The sequence below is a fragment of the Lepisosteus platostomus genome, chromosome 4 (assembly GCF_059453375.1).
Source record: "Lepisosteus platostomus isolate fLepPlt1 chromosome 4, fLepPlt1.hap1, whole genome shotgun sequence".
Classification (NCBI taxonomy): domain Eukaryota; kingdom Metazoa; phylum Chordata; class Actinopteri; order Semionotiformes; family Lepisosteidae; genus Lepisosteus; species Lepisosteus platostomus.
Genome location: NC_142614.1, coordinates 59,446,414 through 59,469,502, shown reverse-complemented (window position 1 = coordinate 59,469,502; position 23,089 = coordinate 59,446,414). Strand labels below are relative to the sequence as shown.

General features: G+C 40.7%; 1 protein-coding gene across 5 annotated transcripts in view; it reads right to left on the bottom strand.

Moving 5' to 3' along the window:
- entrep1 (endosomal transmembrane epsin interactor 1) overlaps positions 1–22,763 on the bottom strand; it is a 29,094-nt gene extending 6,331 nt beyond the window's left edge. Inside the window, exons 1-12 of one of the 5 annotated variants that reach the window (XR_015936046.1) lie at positions 22,018–22,763; positions 17,294–17,350; positions 13,086–13,196; positions 9,529–9,648; positions 9,038–9,145; positions 8,066–8,202; positions 7,219–7,351; positions 6,435–6,492; positions 4,998–5,138; positions 3,267–3,589; positions 1,633–2,462; positions 590–1,400 (exon numbers count right to left, since the gene is read on the bottom strand). Coding sequence is in view for 3 of the 5 variants with exons in the window: in XM_088630081.1 (XP_088486207.1) it covers positions 2,241–2,462; positions 3,267–3,589; positions 4,998–5,138; positions 6,435–6,492; positions 7,219–7,351; positions 8,066–8,202; positions 9,038–9,145; positions 9,529–9,648; positions 13,086–13,196; positions 17,294–17,350; positions 22,018–22,314 (1,707 nt within the window). In the remaining 2 variants the exon portion in view is untranslated. Of the gene's footprint in view, positions 1–589; positions 2,463–3,266; positions 3,590–4,997; positions 5,139–6,434; positions 6,493–7,218; positions 7,352–8,065; positions 8,203–9,037; positions 9,146–9,528; positions 9,649–13,085; positions 13,197–17,293; positions 17,351–22,017 lie in introns of those variants that run through there. The other 4 variants (XR_015936045.1, XM_088630081.1, XM_088630082.1 and 1 more) reach the window with 4 other exon arrangements.
- Between the last annotated feature and the right edge of the window lie 326 nt (positions 22,764–23,089).

Below are 23,089 nucleotides of genomic sequence, written 5' to 3'. Positions count from 1 at the left end.
CCAGTGTATGATAGAAAGTCACAGTCTCCTCCGACTATTTTACCATAGCCTAAGCTTACTCTTAAGGAGCTTTGCAGCAGTTTTTTGATAACGAAAATCATGTGTGTTTGTGTGTGTGGTTGTAAAATTATAATCCGTAATCCATACAGTTACAAGTTTCTTTGTATGAGAAGTTGCTTTTAAAAGGTTACATACTAGCTAAAGTACAAATTAAAAAGTAATCCCTTACATATAATTTGTTAACAGGTAATAAGACTCACCCACTACTTAGAGCCCAGGAGTTTGAGATAAGCAGCAGTAATTGTTAGTCCACCGACTCACTGAGGAAAACAGCACTTTACTGTGTGAACAAGCACTGAATGTTAATGTTGCCAGTTACAGAACATCCCACTGCTAATTACTCTACTATTGAAACTATAGTGTAGTTCTGGAACTAAGACATTTTTGATCCACAGTCATGTGATGTCAATCAGGCTAGGCAGAACTATAAAACTCTCTTGAGTTTGTAAATTATCATGTATAATACTTTACACAAAATAAATCACAACCCTGCAAAAGCCCAGATCCAGACAATGAGCTGCACTTCCTCTTATAGTTTTGGTGTTTATTTTCAGAACAAAGCCACATATAATTATTTTGGGGAAAACAATGATTCTGTGCATTCATTTAGAAAAACAAGACAAATTTACCAGCCATTTTGTCATATACAAATACTCATCCAATTCCAAAAGAATGGCACAGTCTTTTTTTTTTAAATTGTTGCAAGATTTATAAGGCACTTTAATGAAAGTACCACAGATGTTGAACTTTCTTTGCATAAAACTACACACGCACACTTGGGAGTCTCATCTGTGATGCACATACAGAACACTATTCCACTGAGCAAGAAGTACATATTTTTACAGCACCGGTTTCAGTAGCGCTTGGGAATACCCTTTGGGGATGAAGAAGCACTATACAAATGCAAGCAACTACTATTAATATGAATATACGGGGAGCTGCTTTTTAAAAAGAATACAAATCTTAATTCCCTTCTGTAGTTTTGGTTAATGTCATTAAATATAGATTTGGCACAATACAACATTAAGAGGACATTTATAATTGCTAACGAAGTGAATGTAAGAATTGAAACAGGCTTGCTCGTGGGGCATTAAACATGCATGGACAGGAAACTAAATGTGTGATGTCTCCTGCCCCTGGAGCTCACATGCCCTTGAGAAGTCTACTGAAAGAAAAGTGCTGAAACTCACCACATGAGCCCTGATGCTATTTACAGTGTGGAGATGCAGGTACATCGGATCGACATTTGAATATTTAAAAGGCACTGGCAGGAAAAGATCAAAGCTTGGCCCAGCTCGCTTGACTGTAATGGCTACGGCATCTGAGACGTCTTCCTTATACTGTTGGGGAAAAACACAGTATTTTTTAAACCTTTGCTTTTTTTAATTCAGTGTATGGCATGTCAATTTTACACTAATTTATCGAGTTCCTCAGCCGGATAAGATTCGGAAGATCTGTACCTAATCCAGAGGTGAGTCAGCGTCTGTAACTGGATACGAAAACGTTTGGACAGACGAGGATAGCACAGTGTATCCACACCCAGCAATCACTTGCAGGGCGTTCAGACGTTACCTGTGTGTGAGTAATTGGCCAGATGTCACAGGGGTTGGGGGGAGCGGAACAGTGGATTCTTGTCTCAGCAGGGTTCACTGGGACTAGCCAGGCCCTGAGAGAGGAGCATTGCTCCGGCGATCCGTGCTAACTCTCCTGTAAGGCACCGTCGACCTTGTGGGTGACAAGCAGCTCGGTGAGAGACAGTGGTCTGCCTTGGCTTTCCCATGCTGCTGCAGGGGTTGTTGTGGTCAGCCAGGAGCCCGGCATTGGACAATCCCAATAGGAGAGCTTACAGAAAGGACAAACAATTGTAGGTTCCAAATTCATAAAATGAATGAACCCTTATCCTTAATAACATAATTCTGCCAATTTCTTATAATAAAACGTTCATGTTTCTTTCATGTTTTCATGTTGTTTTTAAAAGTAGTTTACATAGGTGAGACAACTAAACCACTGATAAAAGCCCAAGCCAATCCTCACAGGACACTGCACACACTCCCTGATGGCCTCCTCTGCTGTACTTTATACTGAGGCCAGCAGGGCTGAAACCAGTGTTTTTTCATCTGGCTTTCATCTGACGTTCCAACATCGGTGGGTTTCCTGTGCGCTGGATGTCTGTGGAGGGCTCAAAGCACCGTCTCTCTGAAGACCCCGATGAGGCTGCGCGGACGATCCTGCGCGGCCCTGGGTCTCCTGCGCTCCGCGGGCTGGGGCTCGGCTGCCGTGAAGGTGCTGAGGTCCCCGCAGCTGTGCAGGTGGAGCAGCCCCGGGCGCTTCCTCGAGGGCAACGTGTGCACAGTCCTCTCAGGAGAGGGCTGCGGCCGACGCGCCTGGGAGCCGGTTATCACCTGGGGGTTCACAGAGACACACCCGCAAAGTCTGAGGACAGGCACGAGTTAGTGGAGAAGGACACAGTGAGACTGTGGAATCGGAGTTAGTCTGAAAGAGAATCACAGGGCCCTTTAACGCCCTTTACAGTCCTCTGTAGAAGGGCGGCAATTTCTCAAATAAGTGATTCACTCTGGGAACCACAGAATGCATTTATAACTAGATGTACTGTAAAAAATATAGAAATCATCAAAAAAATACCATCTCCCTTTTCCTGTACTTGTCTCTTGTATCTTCCTAGAATTCTGGTCTTGTGTCATGTTGTCAATGAGACAAAATGTTAATGTTTTCTAAGACTAACAAGAATTCCGATTCCTTAAACCAGTTAAAAGTCCAGGGTTCATATCTGGGATTTTCTTCACTGATAGGACATTTCTGTTGTTCAGGGCTTTTACACACCAACAGAAAAAATTTCTGACCACAGAAAGAGGAAGAACTACAATTTTTACAATACAGTATACCCCCCTAAAATATTAATATTGTAAAGAAACATTTCTTGTTATATATTATAATTCTGCACAAACCTGTGTCCATTAAGAAAAATGGGTAGATGATACTCTGCATTTGAGCAGCCAGGCCACTACTAACCCAGGATGCACAATCAGCTGAATTGCACCAGCCGCAACTACTATACAATCCCCTCCTTTATTTTTTCCATTCGATTTTGAAGACCATGTCTCCAGTTGTATAACTGCCTGATATCACATTTGACTGTGACAGACGGAGCAGAAGGTTCAGTAGTCAGAGGAATCGCAGGGGCTAACCTGGTCAATGAAGCTGGCGCTCAGCACGGCCTCCTCCATGTGCTCCTGGTCCGACCTCAGCACCGTCTTGATGCTGTTCACCACCTCCTGCACCTCGGGGGTCATGCTGCAGGGCGAGTCCTCCAGGAACTGGGCCACCAGCTGCTTGGTGTCCCTGTAGCTCTGATAATCGACCAGGGAGCTCGGCCTGGGCCTCCGCGGCCCCTGGAACCGCCGGCCGCGGCGCAAGGTGACCGTCGCCAGCTCTGGACGTGCTTCGGTCTGAGTGGCGGCCTCACAGCTCAGCACTGCCGAGGACAGAGGACAGGAGGGGGGGAGAGGTTCTGGGCAGTGTAAGAAAAGAGGCCGTCCCTAGTCCTGCTGCATCTGAAAACACAATTACTAACTGACCCTCACAACATTTCCTAATGGCGCGTAGTACTTTAAACAGCTGCCTTAGTGAAGGCTTTAGGAGCTATATTCAAAGAAGACCTAACATCTCTGGCAGCGGCTGTAAGAGGGCAAGATCCACAATGAAGGGGCAAACACACACAGCAATTTCTAGACAGACATACTGTAAGAGCGCCTGCCTGTCATGTTATAGACTAATGCAATCTGTAGCACCAGCTTGTCGATTCGAGCAGCCAATTAATGCATCCTGGCACTGTGCTGCCCAGTGGTGACAAACAGCTGGATTTCAGGCTTCAGATCTGCAGGTACACCATTGTTTCTTTGGAAAGAGGACTTGCACTGGCTTCCAGTCAAATTCCGCGTAGACTTTAAAATCCTCATGCTCACCTATAAGGCTTTACATGGCTTTGCACCTCAATACCTGTCTGAACTTTTATTGCCCTACTCCCCACCTCGCAACCTCCGCTCCTCAAATTCTGCCCTCCTTACTGTCCCCCAAGCCCGTCTACATTGTATGGGCGACAGAGCCTTCTCCTGTTATGCCCCCAAGCTCTGGAACTCTTTGCCCAAGGATATCAGAGAGTCACCTTCTCTAAACTCCTTCAAATCCAGACTCAAAACCTTCTTCTTCAGAAAAGCCTTTACTTAACTGGTTCCATTCTTCACCCCTCTGCTCTTCTTAATACCACCTTCCACGGTCTCCTCTATTGTTATTGTTGTATTGTTGTAATTATAATTGTGTCCTATCTTGTGAAATCTTCTTATTTATTGTTGTAGTCTTCTTATTTATTGTTATTGTCATCCTGTAAAGCGCTTTGAGAAGCCACCTTTAAAGGCGCTATATAAAATAAAGTTTATTATTATTATTATTATTATTATTATTATTATTACATATGAGCTAAAGCTGTACTGTATAAGGTTTTTATATTCATCATGTTATGTATGAATCACTGCAGTGTTAACACATTGCACCCCTGTTGCATCTTACATGTTACAGCCTTTAAACACATTTAGTGTTCAGACTGTCCTGCACTGTGTTTGAAAAGGGATAATGAGCTTGAAGTCTGTCTGGTGTGTTTGCAGTGTGGGTTCCCATGTGCATTAAAAAACACAATTTTCCTTTGACTTTCCCTTTACACGTCTAAGAAATATACCAATATTTGCTCTAGAAATTACGTTTGCACCGTCTTCTATTTTATTTTAAAAGTAAAAAGACCCTTCAATGTCTAGACAAAGTTCAGAAAACTGTTCGCCTTCTATAGCGACAATCAATAGTAAACGGTTCATAACCAGGCCTTCGCCTTCTAAGAAAGAACAGAGCACAAATGTCCATATTCATACCTTTAGTGGCCACATCCAACAGCACTGGGTCACTATTTGATCTTCTTAAGAGTTGTCTGCAAGATCTTCTACATGCCACTCCTGAGACCTGTCCAGGTTTAGGCTGTGATAGGAGAGTATTCGAGGCCTGGCAACAACCATCTATAGACACCAGAACATAAATTACAGCCCCATGCACCAAGACTAAAAACTACTAGATTCAAAAAAGAAATTCTCCTTTCCATTCATCAGTAAAGCATACACACTCTAAAACTTTAACAGCTGATCAGTAGCCAAATTATCCAGATTTGTTCTGTTTAGTTCAATACCTTCTGTTTCCTGGTAATGGTTAAAGTACAGATGACCATGCTCAGCATACAGAAAACAGTAATTACTAACTCTGATGACATATATCCAGCAGTGCTAGTATAGTCCTTCTGTAGAAATGACCTCTGCTCATTCCGAACAAATGTTTGATATGCAAGAGCTGATGTGTAAATGGTGGATTTCCTTCAGTGGAATACAAATATTCCCTGAAAGTTGTTTTTATTCCTGATAACATAAAAATAAGAAGTTATGAATGAGCATTCAAAAACAGCTTTCAATTTCCTATAACTTCCATGCAATGAGATTGTTAAAAAAAAAGCAGATGTTTTTGTGGTCAGTAATACTGTGGTGCTCGTCTCGTGTCCTTCCCCCTACACTCTCTGCCCTGGGCACACAAGTCTCGACTCGCGTGAATTCGAATTTACGTGAAAGACTCTACTGCATCTCGTCATACAATTGTCCAGCTCAGGAAAGTTCCTGTCTGATACAGTATGTAAAGAGTAAGTAGTGCGGTAAGTGTTATGACGTTTCTACCAGCATCCTCCTGGGCTCTGTTGTACACCGCAGTCTCGCCCTGCTTTCCCACATGTCGCGTAACCTTTACTGTAAGCATCATCACGCTTTTTCACTGAAAACGGTGAGTAACCCATGTTGCAGTCATGACAGGGAAGCACCCAAAGCAATTTTATTTTTATGCGTGTTTTATTTTGTTTAATTACTGCACCTGGCAGTAATAGGTGAATGATATGTACTGTACAGCACAGTATTTATAATTTCATCCAAGGTAATTCTCTCTTCAATGTTTAATTTTTTACTGTACTGTATATTTTATAAGGGTTTGCTATGATTAGTGTTTAATTATTGTAATTATAAAATATATTATTATATTTTTATTACACAATATATATATTTAGAAATGTGAATGGTAATTTTTCATACTATATATATTAAAACTGTATGCACACGATGGCTAAAAAAGGGTTGATTCCAACTTCTGTAAAATTTGGGGTGTATAAAGATTCGCAGAAACCAACACTTAAGTAAATTGGCGAGTGAGTGTATTTAATTCTGCCCACACTTTGGATTGTCAGCAATGAAGACAGAAATTTAATTCATATCCATGAGACGAACCTGTGTCTGATGTTTCGATTAAACCCCCTGTCAGTTCTGCGACTTCAGCTGCAGCACCCTGAGAAATAAAAGAAAATGATTGGCTTTGGACAGAACACGCATCCCAATAAGTTCAGTCAGTGTGTTATGTGTGTAAGTAAAATAGAGCTTTTCACACTCTTTAACAGTTAATTAGACTTTGTCCTTGTAGGTCTTGGGTTTAAACTAGGAAAATGTAATGAAGCTGCTTGAAGTTCATGTAATGAAGGTCATTTGCATATTCTAAATTCATTTTAAAATAGAATATGTAATCACTTAGTCACATGTTGTAACAATTTGGTGCCTGTTTCAATTAGAAACTGAAGCCTAATCCTCAGAAATGACAGAAGACTTACAGGGAGAAGGTAACAAAGACCAGATGTACTGTACTGCTAAACTTTCCCGTCTCTTACAACGCAAACAGTACTGAAGCATGTTCATCTGTGGGTCCTTCAAACAGTATATCTGAAAAGTGGCATGGAGTGAAACAAAAAAGGCATGGATATTTCCAGGCATGGAAAAAAACACATAGGAGTATTGTTTTAATAAGCAGACGGATTTTGTATGTTAGCTCTCAAAGAGAAATGTTTACACATCGCCCTTAACATCTTTAAAACTGCAGAACAAAATAAGGAATATCACCGTACCGTTTTCCTCACAAAAAAAGCAGGAAATTGACAGAATTCTGCAAATATGATTTTGATTTGGTGTAATAATTTTGTTAGTTCACCTGCATGTAAGAATTTATGCAGAGTGGCTGAAATACCTGCTCTGTGTTATCGGATTGGTTTGCCACAGTTTCATAGGGGGGTGGAGGATCCAGAGGACAAAATACTTCAACCCCTTTTATTCTGGCTCCGTAGATATGAGGCAGAGGAATCACGCTGTTGCCAAACATTCTGTTTGAAAGAGATTGACGGATTTCATTTGACATGACATTAAAGTTCATTTAAAATTACAATCATCAAAAGAATAAAGGGCAAACCTTGCAGAGAGATGCCAAAGCACAGCTAGATATTTGGCCAGGAATGACCAAAACACTCAGAAGAACTGAAATTCATTCTCAGTTGCCGTATGATTATGTATAACGTCTCTGCTAGTAATCAAAAGAAAATAAGAGGACCTACTTTAAACAAGGAACTGTCAGCATCATTAAAGTGGCCACTTTACAGTGCAGGTGCAGTTATTACTCACCATCAAGAAACGGCTGAAAGAATTCCTTGGTTCCATCAGCTCTAGAAATCGGTTGCCCATGTGTGAGTTGAATAGCTGTTTTCAAATCCTAACTTACCCGATTTCAAAGCAGTGACTTTCTGCTTAGTTTTCAAGTGCGGCCTGATGCAACCGAAACTGTGGTCCACGAAAGCGGCCGATGTAACGAGCAGTGATGGACCTAACGACCTACAGATAAATGGTGACACAGCCTGTAGGCTACCACCACACCTCAACTTACTCATTTATTTCTTACAGATCCTTACTGCTCTGTACTTCACACGTCACGTGTCACGCGTCACGTGTCACACTTCCCAGGAAATCACCAGGCGAACGATGGCCCCGGAGGCACGAGCAAGGAGAGCCGGGAGCTCAGGGCAGCCAGGGCACAGAGCACACACCTGCGGGCCAGCCGAGGGGTGTAGGAGTAAAAGGTGGAGAAGTAGGAAGGGGGAGGAACTGGAGGAACGAACTCATCGGGGTCTGGGACACGGGCTGGCTCTTCTCCTTCCTCCACAGTGGGACGGGGCTCATCCTGCCAAGAAGAACAAGCGATTTCTCAGGAGGGGCCCGAGCCACGAGGACAAGGCCCTCACGAGTCAGAATAACACACACGTTCAAACATCGTATTGTAATGTCAGTGGGAGATTTTATTTATTCCTTGTCATTTTGTGGGTTAGAACTTTCACTTTCCTGCATCCGATTAAGAGACTAGTTTAACCCCAATCATATAAGAAAATAACTCTCTTTTGGTGACCCGGAACATATTTTAAGCTTGTTTATCAGTGCAAATCCTATTCAAGTCAAGCTTTATTATCACCTGGGGGGTCATTGGTTTTACAACACAGTCCAATATAACAAAACAACAAGGATAGACAAACATTACCAACAGAGAGGGTGGGGCAATAGTGTTACAGGAGATAAGAGTTACTTTACATTGTTTAAGAGCGATATTGCAGCAGAGATGAAAGATTTCTAAGTCTGTTACTTTTACACCTGGGGACACAGAGGCATCTCTGACATCCCAGACAGAAGTAGTACAAATTCACAATGGAGGGGATGAGATAGACACATTCAGAGTGTTTGCCCGAGTATGATGACTTTTATTTAAATGACTAAAGAACTAGGTATTACATTTTTTTTAAATGGGCAATGTCAGTTTGCAAAGTTTGAAAAGAACCACGTGTTCTCACTATTGTTTCTTTTTCTACATTGTAATTCCTGGTCAGCATCAAAATAAATATACTAAACCTTTTCCCTTAAATAAAGTTCTGACATGGCAATTAATTAATTGCAAAATTATTTCAATAATGGACCAAAATAAACCCAACGTGCGTGATTGTTGCTGTAAGGTACAGCTATCACTCACTTACTATGCAGGGTCTTCGTGCTGCAAATATCTGGAGGTATCTTAAGGCTGCGGCCACTAAGCACACAGCTGTTGTCAGTGCATTCAGAGCACAGAGGGCAAACAGAACTTTCTAGAAAAAGCCAAAGGAAAAAAATAAACTTAATTTCAGATTTAAAGTACCCCTAATACAGAACATAGTTCTTGAAAGTAAAATTAATAAAAACATGTGTTGTATTATTGCATTTCATTTTATATAGTTACAATTCACAGTGGTATCGGTTTAAAAGAATTCAATTATTCTATTCAGATTCATACTCATTTTAAACAGTACTACGTACATCCTTATACAGCAGACTTAAAAAGTACCATCAGACTACGTACTCTGGTATATGTATGTACAGAAAAAACGATGGGCCAAATAATGATCCTTTCACACAAATTTTATAACAACAATAAAGAAAAAGCAACATTTAAGTAAAGGCATTTGACTCAATTTTGCTCTTTTGCTCATACCTTCAACAGCATGCGCATGGTACTGCAGGAATTCCCAGGGTACAGCTTTAAGAGCTTCTCTTCTGGACACTTGGCACTCTGAGTGTCTGCACAGCACTGACACACATCCCCCACTTCACTCTGAGCAGGAACAGACAAATCACTTCATCAGACTCCAGGCAAGACTTCCCAACTCACGTCTGTGATAAGAGTGGACACCAGAGGAAGCCAGCTGTGTTTCACACTCCTTACAAGAACATGTAAATCAGCCCACTCCAAGTATGCTATATAAACTTCATTGCTTGGATTCCAACAAAGAATTCGCAAAAAGTGAAACAATCACTCTGAAGCGTGTTATAGAAACATTGGACCTTCCTAGCAAATAATCTGAAGGAAGTTGGACATGCAAATGGATCTCCCAATCACCTTTTCTTCTCTGTCTGTATTGCTATTACATTTGCAATGTCTCAGTAAGCCTAAAGAGAGAACCTTCAGGAATCTGCAGTTTATAAATAACTTTCCACATTTCCTAAGGTACGCCTGAACACTCCATCTGAATAAGGTTCTGTTAGGTTCCAGTGCCTTCAATCATGGTTAATTTCATGGATGTTTCTGGTATCCATGCTGGTTATGGTATCCATAACATATGTCCACACATTATGAAAAATCTTACAGTTTTATAAACTTAGTAACTTTGAACAAACCATATAAATGAGAAATGAGTGCGCTGCCCTCCTGGAATGTCATCACACCGGGCCTACAGAAAGGGCAGCAAGTGAGGTACCAGGACACGATCAAAGCAGCGCCACGCTGCCATCAAGTGAAATGGCCGAAACCAGACAATCACACTTCGATTGCCCCATCAATCTGTCTGTTGCACACAACAGCACAACAGTTGGTGTACTGCTCTGCACATCTGTATCACACTCACAGAGGCCTGTCAGGGTGGCATGCACTACAGACAACCTGGCACCACTGCACCATGTACAAATGGCACAGAAGTGTTGTTTCCACCATAAGTTCCACATCATCATTCTTGATTTTTACCAGACTTGACTTTCACCAGGTTAAATTACTTGATCATCCGTGGGCCTATCACCCAGCAATTCACAACTGGCAACCCACTGAAGCTCAGCAGGTGTGAGCCCGGTCAGTACCTGGATGGGAGACCTCCTGGGAAAAGCTTAGGTTGCTGCTGGAAGAGGTGTTAGTGGGGCCAGCAGGGGCGCTCACCCTGTGGTCTTTGTGGGTCCTAATGCCTCAGTATAGTGATGGGGACATTATACTGTAAAAAGGCGGTGTCCTTTGGATGAGACGTAAAACTGGGGTTCTAACTCTATGTGGTCATTAAAAATCCCAGGACATTTCTCAAAAAGAGTAGGGGTGTTACCCCGGCACCCTGGCCAAATTTCTCATTGGCTCTTACCAATCATGGCCTCCTAATAATCCACATCTATGGTTTGGCATCATCACTCTGTTCTCCTCCCCACTAATAGCTGATGTGTGATGAGCGTTCTGGCGCACTATGGCTGGCGTCACATCAACCAGGTGGATGCTGCACATTGGTGGTGGTGGAGGGGAGTCCCCGTTACCTGTAAAGCGCTTTGAGTGGAGTGTCCAGAAAAGCGCTATATAAATGTAAGGAATTATTATTATCATCAAGATCCTCACTAATGAGATGCTTCAGTGGTTATGAATCAGTTAATGTTATTAGGGTGCATCATGGCCAATCATGAACAACCAATTAATCAAAATGCCACCAAAAACATTTAATCTACATCCAAAATCCAAATGTTTTTGTTTTTCTAAAATTATAAATGGGGTCATATGTTTGGATGCTCAGTATATTTTCTTGACTATGGAAAGGACTCTGATCCTGAAAGAAAATTTAAACTAACAAGTGAAACTTGTGAGAAATGTCTTTAGTGTGATGTTTGCTGATGTGCTCTAATAATGTCACCGGATCCTGTGTATTTTAAGTTTATTTTCAAGTTCCCCACAAACAAATATCCATCAGAAGTAAAGAGATTTTCAAAGATACTGAAAAAGGAATCGGAGTACTACTGTTACTACCTCTAAAACAGGTAAAAGATGTTCTATAACAGGTAAAATTTTATATCCCTGGACAGTGAATGGATTGTGGGGCAGAGCTGTCAGCCAGCTGTCAGGCGTGCCAATTCCTCACTATAATGCAAGTCTCTGGCCTTATTCCCCAGCGACAGCTGTGCTGAGTCTGCACCGTAAATGATTTTCAAAATACAAAACAACCATCACCATCATAATTCTCTGCTGTCGTTCTGTTCAAGAATGACACAAAACATGTGGCAAATCTTTCATTCATCCTGTTATTATTCTAACTCCAACTGGGGCAGGATTTATGAATTCAAATATCTTGGAATCCAACTTCAAAGGCTAAGACCCTTCGGATTTGGATTCCAAGTCGTAGGCTTTGTATCTGGACTCATGTTGTCATGCTCAATAAAACAAAAGTCTTAAAGTGCTCTTTGAAAAGCTTTTGGTCAACACAACATTATTTTCTGCTCAAACAGTAAGAAGGGGGGAGGTCTAAAAGGCTTGCTGAGCATATTGATATATTCCCTGGTAGGGATGCTACCATCCATCCGTCCCATTATCTAACTGCAGGGGAGCCAGAGCCGTTCTGGGCAAGAAACAGGCACAAGGCAAGACGCCAGTCCATCACAGGGCACACAGAGACACAACAACACACACACTCACACTAAGGCCAGATTTCCTAGAACCCAATTAGCCTGCCAGTATGTCTTTGGACTGCGGGAGAAAACTGGAGCACCTGGAGGAAACCCACACGAACATGGGGAGAACACACACACTCCACGCAGACAGCCCCCCACATCTAGAATTGAACCTCGGCCCCCAACACAGCTAACGCCAACTACTGTGCCAACGTGCCGAGCTTAGCCACTGTTTTACGATAACCACCAGTGTGGAAACACTACGTCAAGTGATGAGAGAGCAGCTTGAAGCGCTGAAGGGGGATCTCGGCCTCAGTACTGAGAGGCAGGCTGCTCTGAGCTCCTGTCCAGAGGCTTGTCTTCCTGCTCTGCAGGGTGTCTGGTTTCCTGCCCTTGCCATAAATAGAGTGTGACGCTACACAGATGCACATTTATTCTTCCAGGGAGACCAGGCATGCTGGAGGCCCCATTTATATTTTATCAATCCGCTGAACACGGTTCTTCTAGTCTTGGGTAAACAAGATGAATACATTTCTGCATACCACTCAGCATGTCCAGGAACAGTCACAGGTAGCGTCGCTCCTTAAAAGGATTTCCAGATCCAACGTGAAAGGGTTTTTGTGACCTATGCAAAATGACTAATTGAGACTTTTATCTTTGAAAAATGATGGTATTCTAATAATAATACCCTTATTTTAGCATTTTTCTTGGTATTTCAGGTCAAGGCGTTACAAAATAAAACACCTCACTAAACCTTTGCTTCCAAAGTGTATCTGTAGCTTATTGTTTTTTTTATTTTTTTGCTTATAGAGGGCACATAATCAAAGACAGGCACTCAGAGATGCATGAACTGGGACCCATACTTACCAGCTGGCAGCTGGACATGCTGGAGACGAGCTGGGCTCCTTGACAGCACAGAACAAAGCCGGCCAAGTTGAGCAGGACGCAGACCACAGACAGCAGCACAAAGAGGTTCACCTGCAATACAGAGACAGACATGGCAGCTGGAAATGGGCAGCACACTGGGCCGCAGTGCTTCAGTATCATCAAACGGTGGCAATACTCCAGAAAGAAACTGGACCATGCGTCTCACATTATGAAGCAAGTCATTACAAATACCTTCTCCTAAGGGCACTGTGCCACTTGATGAGCTCATGATGTGTCAATAAAAGCACATTAGTTATTCGTACAGATTTGTTTATGACCCAAAAGCCTCGACCAATGAAAAAAAACTGATGTTCGGAGAACACAATATTAATATTTATGGGCATATACAGTATTAAAACTCCTGAATCTCCCCGTCTTCATATGGAAGATTCATGACTCACATAAGAATGTGATAGTTGCTCCTTCCAGAAGTAATCTAGTAAGCCTGGGAAAACATTAAGCTTTAGTGGAGCAGTTCAAGTCAAGGGAAACCGTTTACATAAACAATCTCTTGCGTATTATCCTACAAGTATTGGGCAAAAAAAGGAAACATCAGGGTAAGTGAGGGGCACCAAGTACTGATATGCCAATTACACAACATCACAGCATGATTAGAGTCTTGTATAAAAATGCTGGACAGCCAGGTTGCTTATAATTATAGCTAGCATAGTTGAAAGTGGTGACCTAAGTGACTTTGAAAGAGTTCAAACTTCAATAATTTGCATTTGATAAAATAGCCTTATCTAGGAATGTTAGGAGACATTTTCTACATAATTGAGGTACTTGGGTGAAGAAACTGATAAACATTCCTGAAGTTTCAAATAAAGGCATGAATCTCTGATATTGAAGATGGATTAATTCAGTAATTTCCTAAATGCACTCACGTCTTTTGCGGTTATTTGGTTCCTGCTCTGTGCTACGAAAACAGTCATCATAAGAATCTCCAATGTCAACATGATACACTGTATTTCCTAGAAACTAGATATCACGTAGCTATCTGTATCCTAATTTTGTCCCAAGCGTCAGTCATGTGACTAAGTTAATTGTTCTGTATTGTTGTCTCCACCAATCAGTACCAGTTACTATACACTCCACCAATCAGTGCCTGCTCCTATGCTGTTACTATACACTCCACCAGTCAGCACCTCTTCCTGTGTAGTTACTATACACTCCACCAGTCAGTGCCTGCTCCTATGCTGTTACTATACACTCCACCAATCAGCACCTCTTCCTGTGTAGTTACTATACACTCCACCAATCAGTGCCTGCTCCTATGCTGTTACTATATACTCCAGCAATCACCACCTCTTCCTGTGTAGTTATTATACAGCTACTCCACCAATCAGTGTAAACTTTGCCATGATTCTGTAGTTTTGAATATGCTCATCACAGCATCTGCATTTTTTTTATTTATTGCATGTGAAAGATGATTGAGCTTTTTTTAAGAAAGTCCCAACTTTAGTGGAATAAGAGTGATCTTTATACACAGCTTGGAAATTTCTGTATTAACAGTTTTACAGTACTTATATAAAGGAAATATAGATGTAATCCAGTTGTTAAAATGTTTTTGTAAATTGTCCTTTTTATTGTTGTTCACCATTTTTAGATCTTTGTTGAGGACATACGACATACATTTTCTGCTTCCATGTGACTCCCACTAGCATGCACACCACTGTGCTGAGGTTATTTAAGTGCTACCTGAAACACCACCTATGCAGTACATACAGCAGCTTGTGGATGTATTAGACAAGGACCAAACCAAGGAAATGAATTAACAAAACTTTAATCCCAAAGGCAATAAATGCAAATGAATGGTGCTTAATGGAGGCTAATTAATTTCCATTAACAGCATTAGTCAGTCAATTTAGTAAAGGTATACAATGACCAAATGATCTCTACTGGCCATACTGTGCACTGGTATTGTTAAAACTCTAATAGCAAGACTACTATAGACAAATCCAAAGGTCACTGATTCCATTTGGAAATGCTGCCAGAGGGTTGCTGTCAGTTTAACTTCCTGAATTTCTGTAACCAGACACCTCAGTTGGTAAGACGCTCTGTACTAACCAATGAAATGAAATTCATGGCTGATGTATCCACTTCAGAGGAAGTCTAAAAGGAGAGGCTTGTCACATACAGTCTAACCCTTCTAATCACAACACAAGTAGGCCTGTCCCTACTCTGTGTTTACAGCCACTATTAGTCATGTGAGCTAGACAGTGCACCAGCAGTGGGATAATTCTAACTGATCTCTTTCCGCTTTTGAATCGGATACTTAAGTCTGACCAAGAAATTCTTATTCTTAAAGATCATCTCGGCAGGGCTACTTTAACTCCTAAGTGAAACTTTTTGTGAGAAAGAGTTTATTTGGCATTAAAGCCTCACAAAGAAACGGCAGGACACTCTGTCCTTACGGATTGTTTGCATTCCACTTCAAATTTCATTTGAAAATCACTTTTTTTTTTGCAATAGGGTTCACAAACAAGTTTCTTTTTGAAAGAGGCCACTATGCGGTCACAGTTGTTTGATAAAAAAATAACTAAATTTAAAAAAACTGACAGCAGTATCCAGTTGAATACAATTAATCTGGAAGTAAGAGGAAAGAGCAGCAGGCAAATTTTACAAAAAGAAGACTCAACGCCTGTCATAACAACAAGTTTAAATCAAGCAAAAAAGTAAGAAAGCCTCAAAGCAATATGTCAGGTTAACAGTTTGTAGCAACGGATAAAGGCTATGAAACAGACTGGCTAACACCGAGAAACACATAAAAGACCAGAAGAGGTTACAGGGTGTTTCTGCTCCATAAAGCACAAGAAGGAGCCATTCAGCAATGTTCATATTAAGGGACTCAAGCTTCTGCCAAGAAGCCTGTTGTCTCTTGGATGCGCTGACTGGAGGTATGGAATATTTCATAGCGTAAGTGGAAAAGACACTTCACTTTTCAGAGTAAAGTTATTATAACACAAGCCTTCATTACATGTACTATAAATTATAGAACAATATATTCTATATATATATATTATAATGTGACCATGCTGTATAGCCTTGCATTCAAGTTTATAAGATATTTTTTATTTGCTTCTTCATTTATCATTAAGTTGGAATACTTCTAGAAAAAGTTTAAAAAAAAACATTTTAAGCACCATTTGAATTGCTACATACACACTCAAAGCCCCTTTCTTCCATTAGGTTAGACCGGATATAGATTTAAAATGCTTAATGTATGTAGCTCTGAAATGCTGTGTAACTGTAAGCTTTTGACTTAAAATGTCTACTCAGAGCTGCAACACAAGCATGGACACAACTGGAGGATTGCTACTGTAGGTACCCTGGTTCCAAAAAATGTCTTCCACGAATCTTTCATGTAAAAGACAGTATCTCTTCAACAAGGGTAAGGTTGAACTGGCCTGTTATCTATTTTTTTGGACAGTTAAAATGTGAAAAATGTTTAACTTTATGAAAAACAAAGTAGTTTGGCACAACTATAATACTGCAATTGAAAGCACTCTGTAAAATCACTCTTCTACTACAACTGTCAGTGATAACAGTTAATTAATACAGATGAGGGAGAATGTCAATAGGAAAGCCCAATGAGGAGCTGAGTTAATAACTCATACTAACAAAGGAACAAGGAATGATTTGTATGCACAAATCATGTTCTTGCTACAGCCAGAATTAGGGTTAGGGGTACAACAGGACAGTTAAGTGAAAACAAGCTGCATGCTTTTATGGTCGTTTTGATTATAAAGAAATCAAATGCAGAGAGATATATACCATCAATGACAAAAAAAGATCCTCATGACTCTTATCAGTAATGTTAAATTACTCATTTTGTACATGTTCCCTTTCGCAATTGTTACAGAATTCATTATTCACATTAATTTTAATTACAGTTACAATTTAAAAGGGTAAGAGAGGAGAAAATGTTGACTTGAGGATTGCTGGATTTTACTGGGGTTTTAAAATATTAGTAAATTATTTTTAGATGGTATCTACAAAACATAGCTGAATGCAAAATCTATTTAAACAACTGGAATGATAAGCACAAAGCCTCAGTAAAGACATCCTGTGAGAGCAGCTGCCATGACAGCAGAGACCTATCACAGAAGCACACAGGCAGTAACATACTCATGGACAGAGTCACCTACCAAAAGCAGCACTGGTCTTCTCCATGTTGTTAACCCAATTATTCCTGAAAGTATGACCTGTAAGCAAAAAGAAAATAATAAAAAAGGCTGGTATGAAATAGATCATTTTGGTAATCACAAGTGGGAAGGAGAGACGATTAGTTTGCGTATCGCAAAAGTACAGTAGCACTAAGCTTACTCGGTTGTTAGTAGCTAATTGATTAAAGCTCTTGTAATGTGATCAGGACGCCTGCGCCACGCTTCAAGCAAGAACTGTTCTCAGTTTCGAATGGCTTTTTTTCCTTCATGTCCTCTTATTTGTGTTGCACTACTGATCCTGTCAAGTCAAAAGGTTTCATTTTATCAATGCCTTTGGGCATTTTGAACACTTATTTTGGGTCCCCTTGTAGTCTTCTCTGTTCAAGACTCAGTTCCGCCAGCCTGCCGGGGTACAACGCTCATTTCAGAACAGGAACGTACCTGATCACTCTTCTCTGAACTGAATCCAGAACAGCAATGCCACTTTTATATAATGATGACCATACTTGTACACAGTATAAAAAGGACGTCGTCCACTCTACAGTTTTGACATAATATCCACTGAATGTGATTCTACACTTTTGAATACATTCTACTATTCGCATTTCTATTTCAATCAGAATAAACGACTTTGTATCTGTTATATGTTTAAGCAGTAGCGTGGTGTAGATGTGTGGACATATCCGGAAGGACTGGGTTCAAACCCCCGGGTGGGATGCTGTTATTGTACCCCCTGGGCAAGACACTTCGCTCAAATGACTCCTGTAAATGTCTGGTTGTAGACATGGGCCTCCAGACCATCAAGGTGAATGGGAATCTGTTCCCAACTGAACTCCCTCACAAAATAAAAGTAACAGAACAGTGTCACTTGGTTCCCTACTCACTGTCTCTAATACTTAACAAGAGCATCCCATCCTCAAATCATTTTCAGCCAATCCATTTGCACTACTCTTCAAAATTGACTTTATTTTTCCCCCAGCATGCTGCATTACCACGACAATAACTAAACATCAACAAGAGAGAATAAAACAAAACAGATGGAATGCACAACTGAACAGCTGAAAAAGTTAAAATACAAGAAGACAGTACGTGTGTGTGCTCTTGTAGAGCCAAGGCGTTGTCTGGTTTGTATTCCAGGAAGGCTCAGACTGACTTCATTCAGTGACAGTCACTCCTGGCCCTGGGAGACTGCAGGTCACTAGTGTACTCTAGGTGTAATGAGGAGCTTATAATCTTCAATGAGCCCTGGACAGTAGTAATAAGAACCAATTAAGCAAACAGGTTGATTCAGATGCAGTCATTAAGAGTCTGGGGGGCGATGAAAATCAGGAGACACAGTAGCCCTCCAGGATTGACTATCAGTGACTTAATTGAACCCATTATTCCTTAACTGGCACCAGCTAACAAGGGTCAATGAGACCATGAGAAAAGTTACATATGAGCTATATCTAGAGTCTATGAGTTATATCTAGTTTGTCTGGTTAATCAAATTTACGTTTCATCCCATCAAGCTGGTCTGTGATGGAGACCAGGGAATTTGCTTCAGAAACAAAATACTTTGAATCCCAGAAAAATGCACTCTGTGTGTGAACAAGGATTCAGCAGCCACAGGCTGAATGATTACGAAAAGTGAGGTCAAATATTTGTTTACATATAGCTGCAGGACCACAGCCATGTGCTGTTAAGTAGATGTGGTTAAATATGAACTAACACCAAAACTAAATCTCAGCCTTATGTGATTTTAAATTATTTTCCACAATTTCATGAGCCGTTATCATAAGAATAAATGCAGTATGTACTGTACTGTATATACAAAACAATGAATTATATTCTGTTATTTACAACTTTAACATTGTTTAAACTATGTTAAATAGCATTAAGTATATTTTACTAGGATGTAAGATGTTTTATGGTTGGCATTAAGCTTTGCCTGGACATCATCAATTGAAATAAAACTACAATGTAAATAAAAAATATATACTGCATCTCATATCAACAGCACTGCTTTCATTATTGTATGTAATGATTTCCTAGTCATATAGCACTATGGACCTACAGTATACTGTCACAAACAACAAATACAAGCAAAGACACATCTCTTCCTCATTATCTCACAATCCCCTGTATACAAGTGATAAAGCAGCCTTCATTTAAGCACCTACTATTTATGGTGCAAAAAGGGCCAATAAAATTGATTTATTGTTAAGTTAGATATTCCCACGCGTTTTATGGTTCCAGATATAATCCTTTCAGCTAATCAAGGATGTACACAATTTCCAGGGTATATGAGGTTGAGGTTAAAGTTATCCAATGAGAAATACTGAGATGATGTCATGTGAAATCATTAAAATGCTAGCTGCTATATTTGACATTTCAAATTGAGGTAAAAGTGACACAATTGTTGAGCTCATAAAGAATATATATCAATAACCATTTGAAAAGGCATGAATTTAGTTAACGCGAAAAACAGCTGAAAAATCAGGCAGTGCCCTGCTCAAGTAACGAAGATCACGTTCAGCCCGTTCATGTGCACCTCCACATGATCACCGCTATATTGTGAATGTCAGCCCATTAATCACTGCAAATGTGATTAACTGTAACTGTGGAAGAGGGGGCTCAGTCCAGCAGCACTGCAGGCTGCACTCCACAGGTTGGCCCGACTCTTTGTTCCATGTCAGGAGGATGGAGGAGGAAGAGGAGGGTCACAACACCTCAGGACAGCTGCCACATATCAGTGACATTTCGCAAATGCTAGCAAACTGAGCATGACCTTTAAATTATAAAAGGGGGGTGAATTTCTTTATAGGCTTTCCTCTGATGCCTTTGCAAGGCCAGTGTGAGCTCCAGAAGACCTTCAGCTTGTGAATCTCGGGCCCCTGTACACATTTGAGGGCTAGTAAGCACATCAGGCCCGCCTTTATGACAGAATCTAGGTCCTCTTCACTATCTTGATTATAGACAACAGATTAAATATCTCTTGCCACACTGCACAAAATAAGAACGAGGGAGAGCTATTTTGACACAAGCTGGAAAAGACACACAGAAAAGAAAATGGGCTTCCACTTCATTGACTACGACACTTTCACTGTTAGCTAGCTGAAATGAGGCAGCAACACTTTGTGTTCTCAATCTCTGCCCAAAACGTGGCTGACAATAATTCCTGTCTGCACCAAGCATGGATCGCAACTTTTAATCCTGAACAGGAGCCATCAGAGAGCAGACCGATTGGCCAAACAAGTCTGCTGACCAGAACTTTACTGAGCATGCCCAGGTCATGATACAGAGGTTAGCAGCAACAGCTCTCTCCCCGTAAGTAACACAGGAGCTCCAGTGCTTTTGCTAACAACAGGCCCGGCTCCAGCAGTGCGTAGTGCTTGATTACTATATACACAGGAAGTAACTTAAGGGTATTTGTTATTTCAGGCTTCACTTCAAAATTTCGTTTCCAGGGTGTGGCACGTAAAGCAGTGAAGAGAATCTAAATAGTGATTTTACATGCTCTCATCTTCATTCTTAATATTTTCCCATAAGTTTAAACTGTACCCAATCATCCAATTTAGTAAATGACATTCTATGAACACCCTGATTCTTGACAGAAGCTGATGGATACTTAAATGTACTGTACAAAGAATACATACCCCCATAAACGAAAAAACAAATGAGAATTTACTTGCGAAAACCGGGGAATAATGAGGCACTCAAAAGCAAATTCACTGTGCAAGATCTGAAAAGTCCTTTATACCTCCTGCAATGAAATGCAATTCATAAACCATAAATCACCTGTATGTCCATGTTTGGGAGAAGAAAATAATTAAAACACTTTTCAAAAATCTTTTCATGGTAGTTTTCATCTGGTTGTTTTAGACTTCAAATATATCACAAGGTGATATATTTAAAGGTGATATTTGTGCTAAATGTTGATAAAAGTGACATGATAAATTTGATTGTACCCACCGCTACTAGAAAGTAAGATGATGTACAAACCTGAAAAGGCAGGGTAAAATTCTCTGTGGAAAAACAAATTCTATAGCATTGTTATTAAGCCTGATTTTACTCACGAGTGAAAGAAACACAAATGCTGTTTTATGACACCCTGGTCTTGAGATTTTTAGAATGAGGGTTTGTAAACAGATAATCAACAAAATATTTAACTTTATAATTTTGCATAAGTGTTAAAACAATAATGTTAAAGTAAGGTTAAACTAAATATGCATGCATATTTGCATTGTGCGTATCACGAAATTAGACTTATTAACACTATGATATTGCTATTTGATAAATATGTAAAAATTACCTTGTGTAATACAAAAACACAAACAAGACAAGTTGTGTACTCATGAAATTAATTTACTCGCGGTCAGTTATTTCCAGTATCTTTCCCCCTTCAGTTCTGCCACGTTAGGCCCTGTCCAAATCAGATCTACCTGTTGATGTCTTCAGTTCGGATTAACCCGAAACAGTAAAACATTTTCAGGGCAGCACTGCCCGTACAAGCTACCTGTTTTTGGATTAAGGTTATACAAGTCTACCAGGGTCCCGAGGAATACTAAAAAATACATTGTATTCTCCGCGCATTGCCAAAGGTGCCCTATTGTCAGAAATACGCAGCACCAACCTTCCGAATTAACTCAGCAGATCAATCTAATTAAAATAGAGGAACGGAAAAGGGGAAAAAACTATTTCTGTTTCTCTTTAATCGTACTCACCGAAGACCCAGCCCAAAACGGACATGAATTCCTGATAGGAGGCGAACTGCTGAGAGACAGAGCCCCGAATGACAGCGCCACCATAGAGCAGCCGAGAACCAGCTGCAGCAAGCCGAGAGACAGCAGAGGTCTGCCGGGGAGGAGAGCGGGGAGCAGTCGGGACTGAGATCCCGGCATACGAGACACCCCAGAAATGCAGCGGTGACGAGTCCTAAAGGATGGGTCTGCCAGCTGGGAAGCCAACGATACCCCCGCAACGGGGCAACAAGATCCCGGGAGAACTACCGGCAGAGACATCGAGGACGACGCGGGCAGCAGCAGCAGCAGCAACAACAAAATAGCGATCAAAAAATAAAGAACACGGTTATCTTCACAGGAAAGCACTGTTAGATTTAGTCATTATGGTTCCTTTAGTTTAGGTTAAAGGGAAGCACCATGAAAAAAAGCATTAGTTTATTGTCCCGCTTCCTCTTCCACGAGAGTTATTCCTTCTTCCCATGTTCGTTTCGAAGAGACTGGGCATGAAGTTTTAAAATAACTGCTCCGTAGTCCAGCGAGTGGATTGCATTTCACATTTTTGGCATTTGAACGCACGGTGGTGATGAGGGATTCTCACCAGTGAGCCGCATGGGAACAGGCCGCAATACCGTACTTGTTGGGGATCTTTTGAAGTGTCGGAAAATACAAGGTTTGTCTGAGCTGCACTTATTTGAAAAGGCTGGCGGAAAAAAGGGAAATGGGAAGTCAGTCACTTCTAAGCTAGACCCACTGCATTTTAATTACTTGGATAGCCGCCAATATGAGAAAAACAAGCCTACTAGAAGATGCGCAACCACAACATCCCTTTGTAAATATTTTTAAGCAATAAGATAAAAAAAAACCCAACATACATCATACGTTTTTAAATTTTCTTTGGCTGTACCAAAACTGAAGCCTTTTATGACATTTAACACTCGCACCCGAAAAGTTTCAGTCCTTAACAAGAGAAGGCTTTGAAATTGTCCGTCAGAGTGAATTCACATTTTCCTGATATTTTCAGGGAGACAAGCCCTGTCGTTTGTACTTCAGCAAT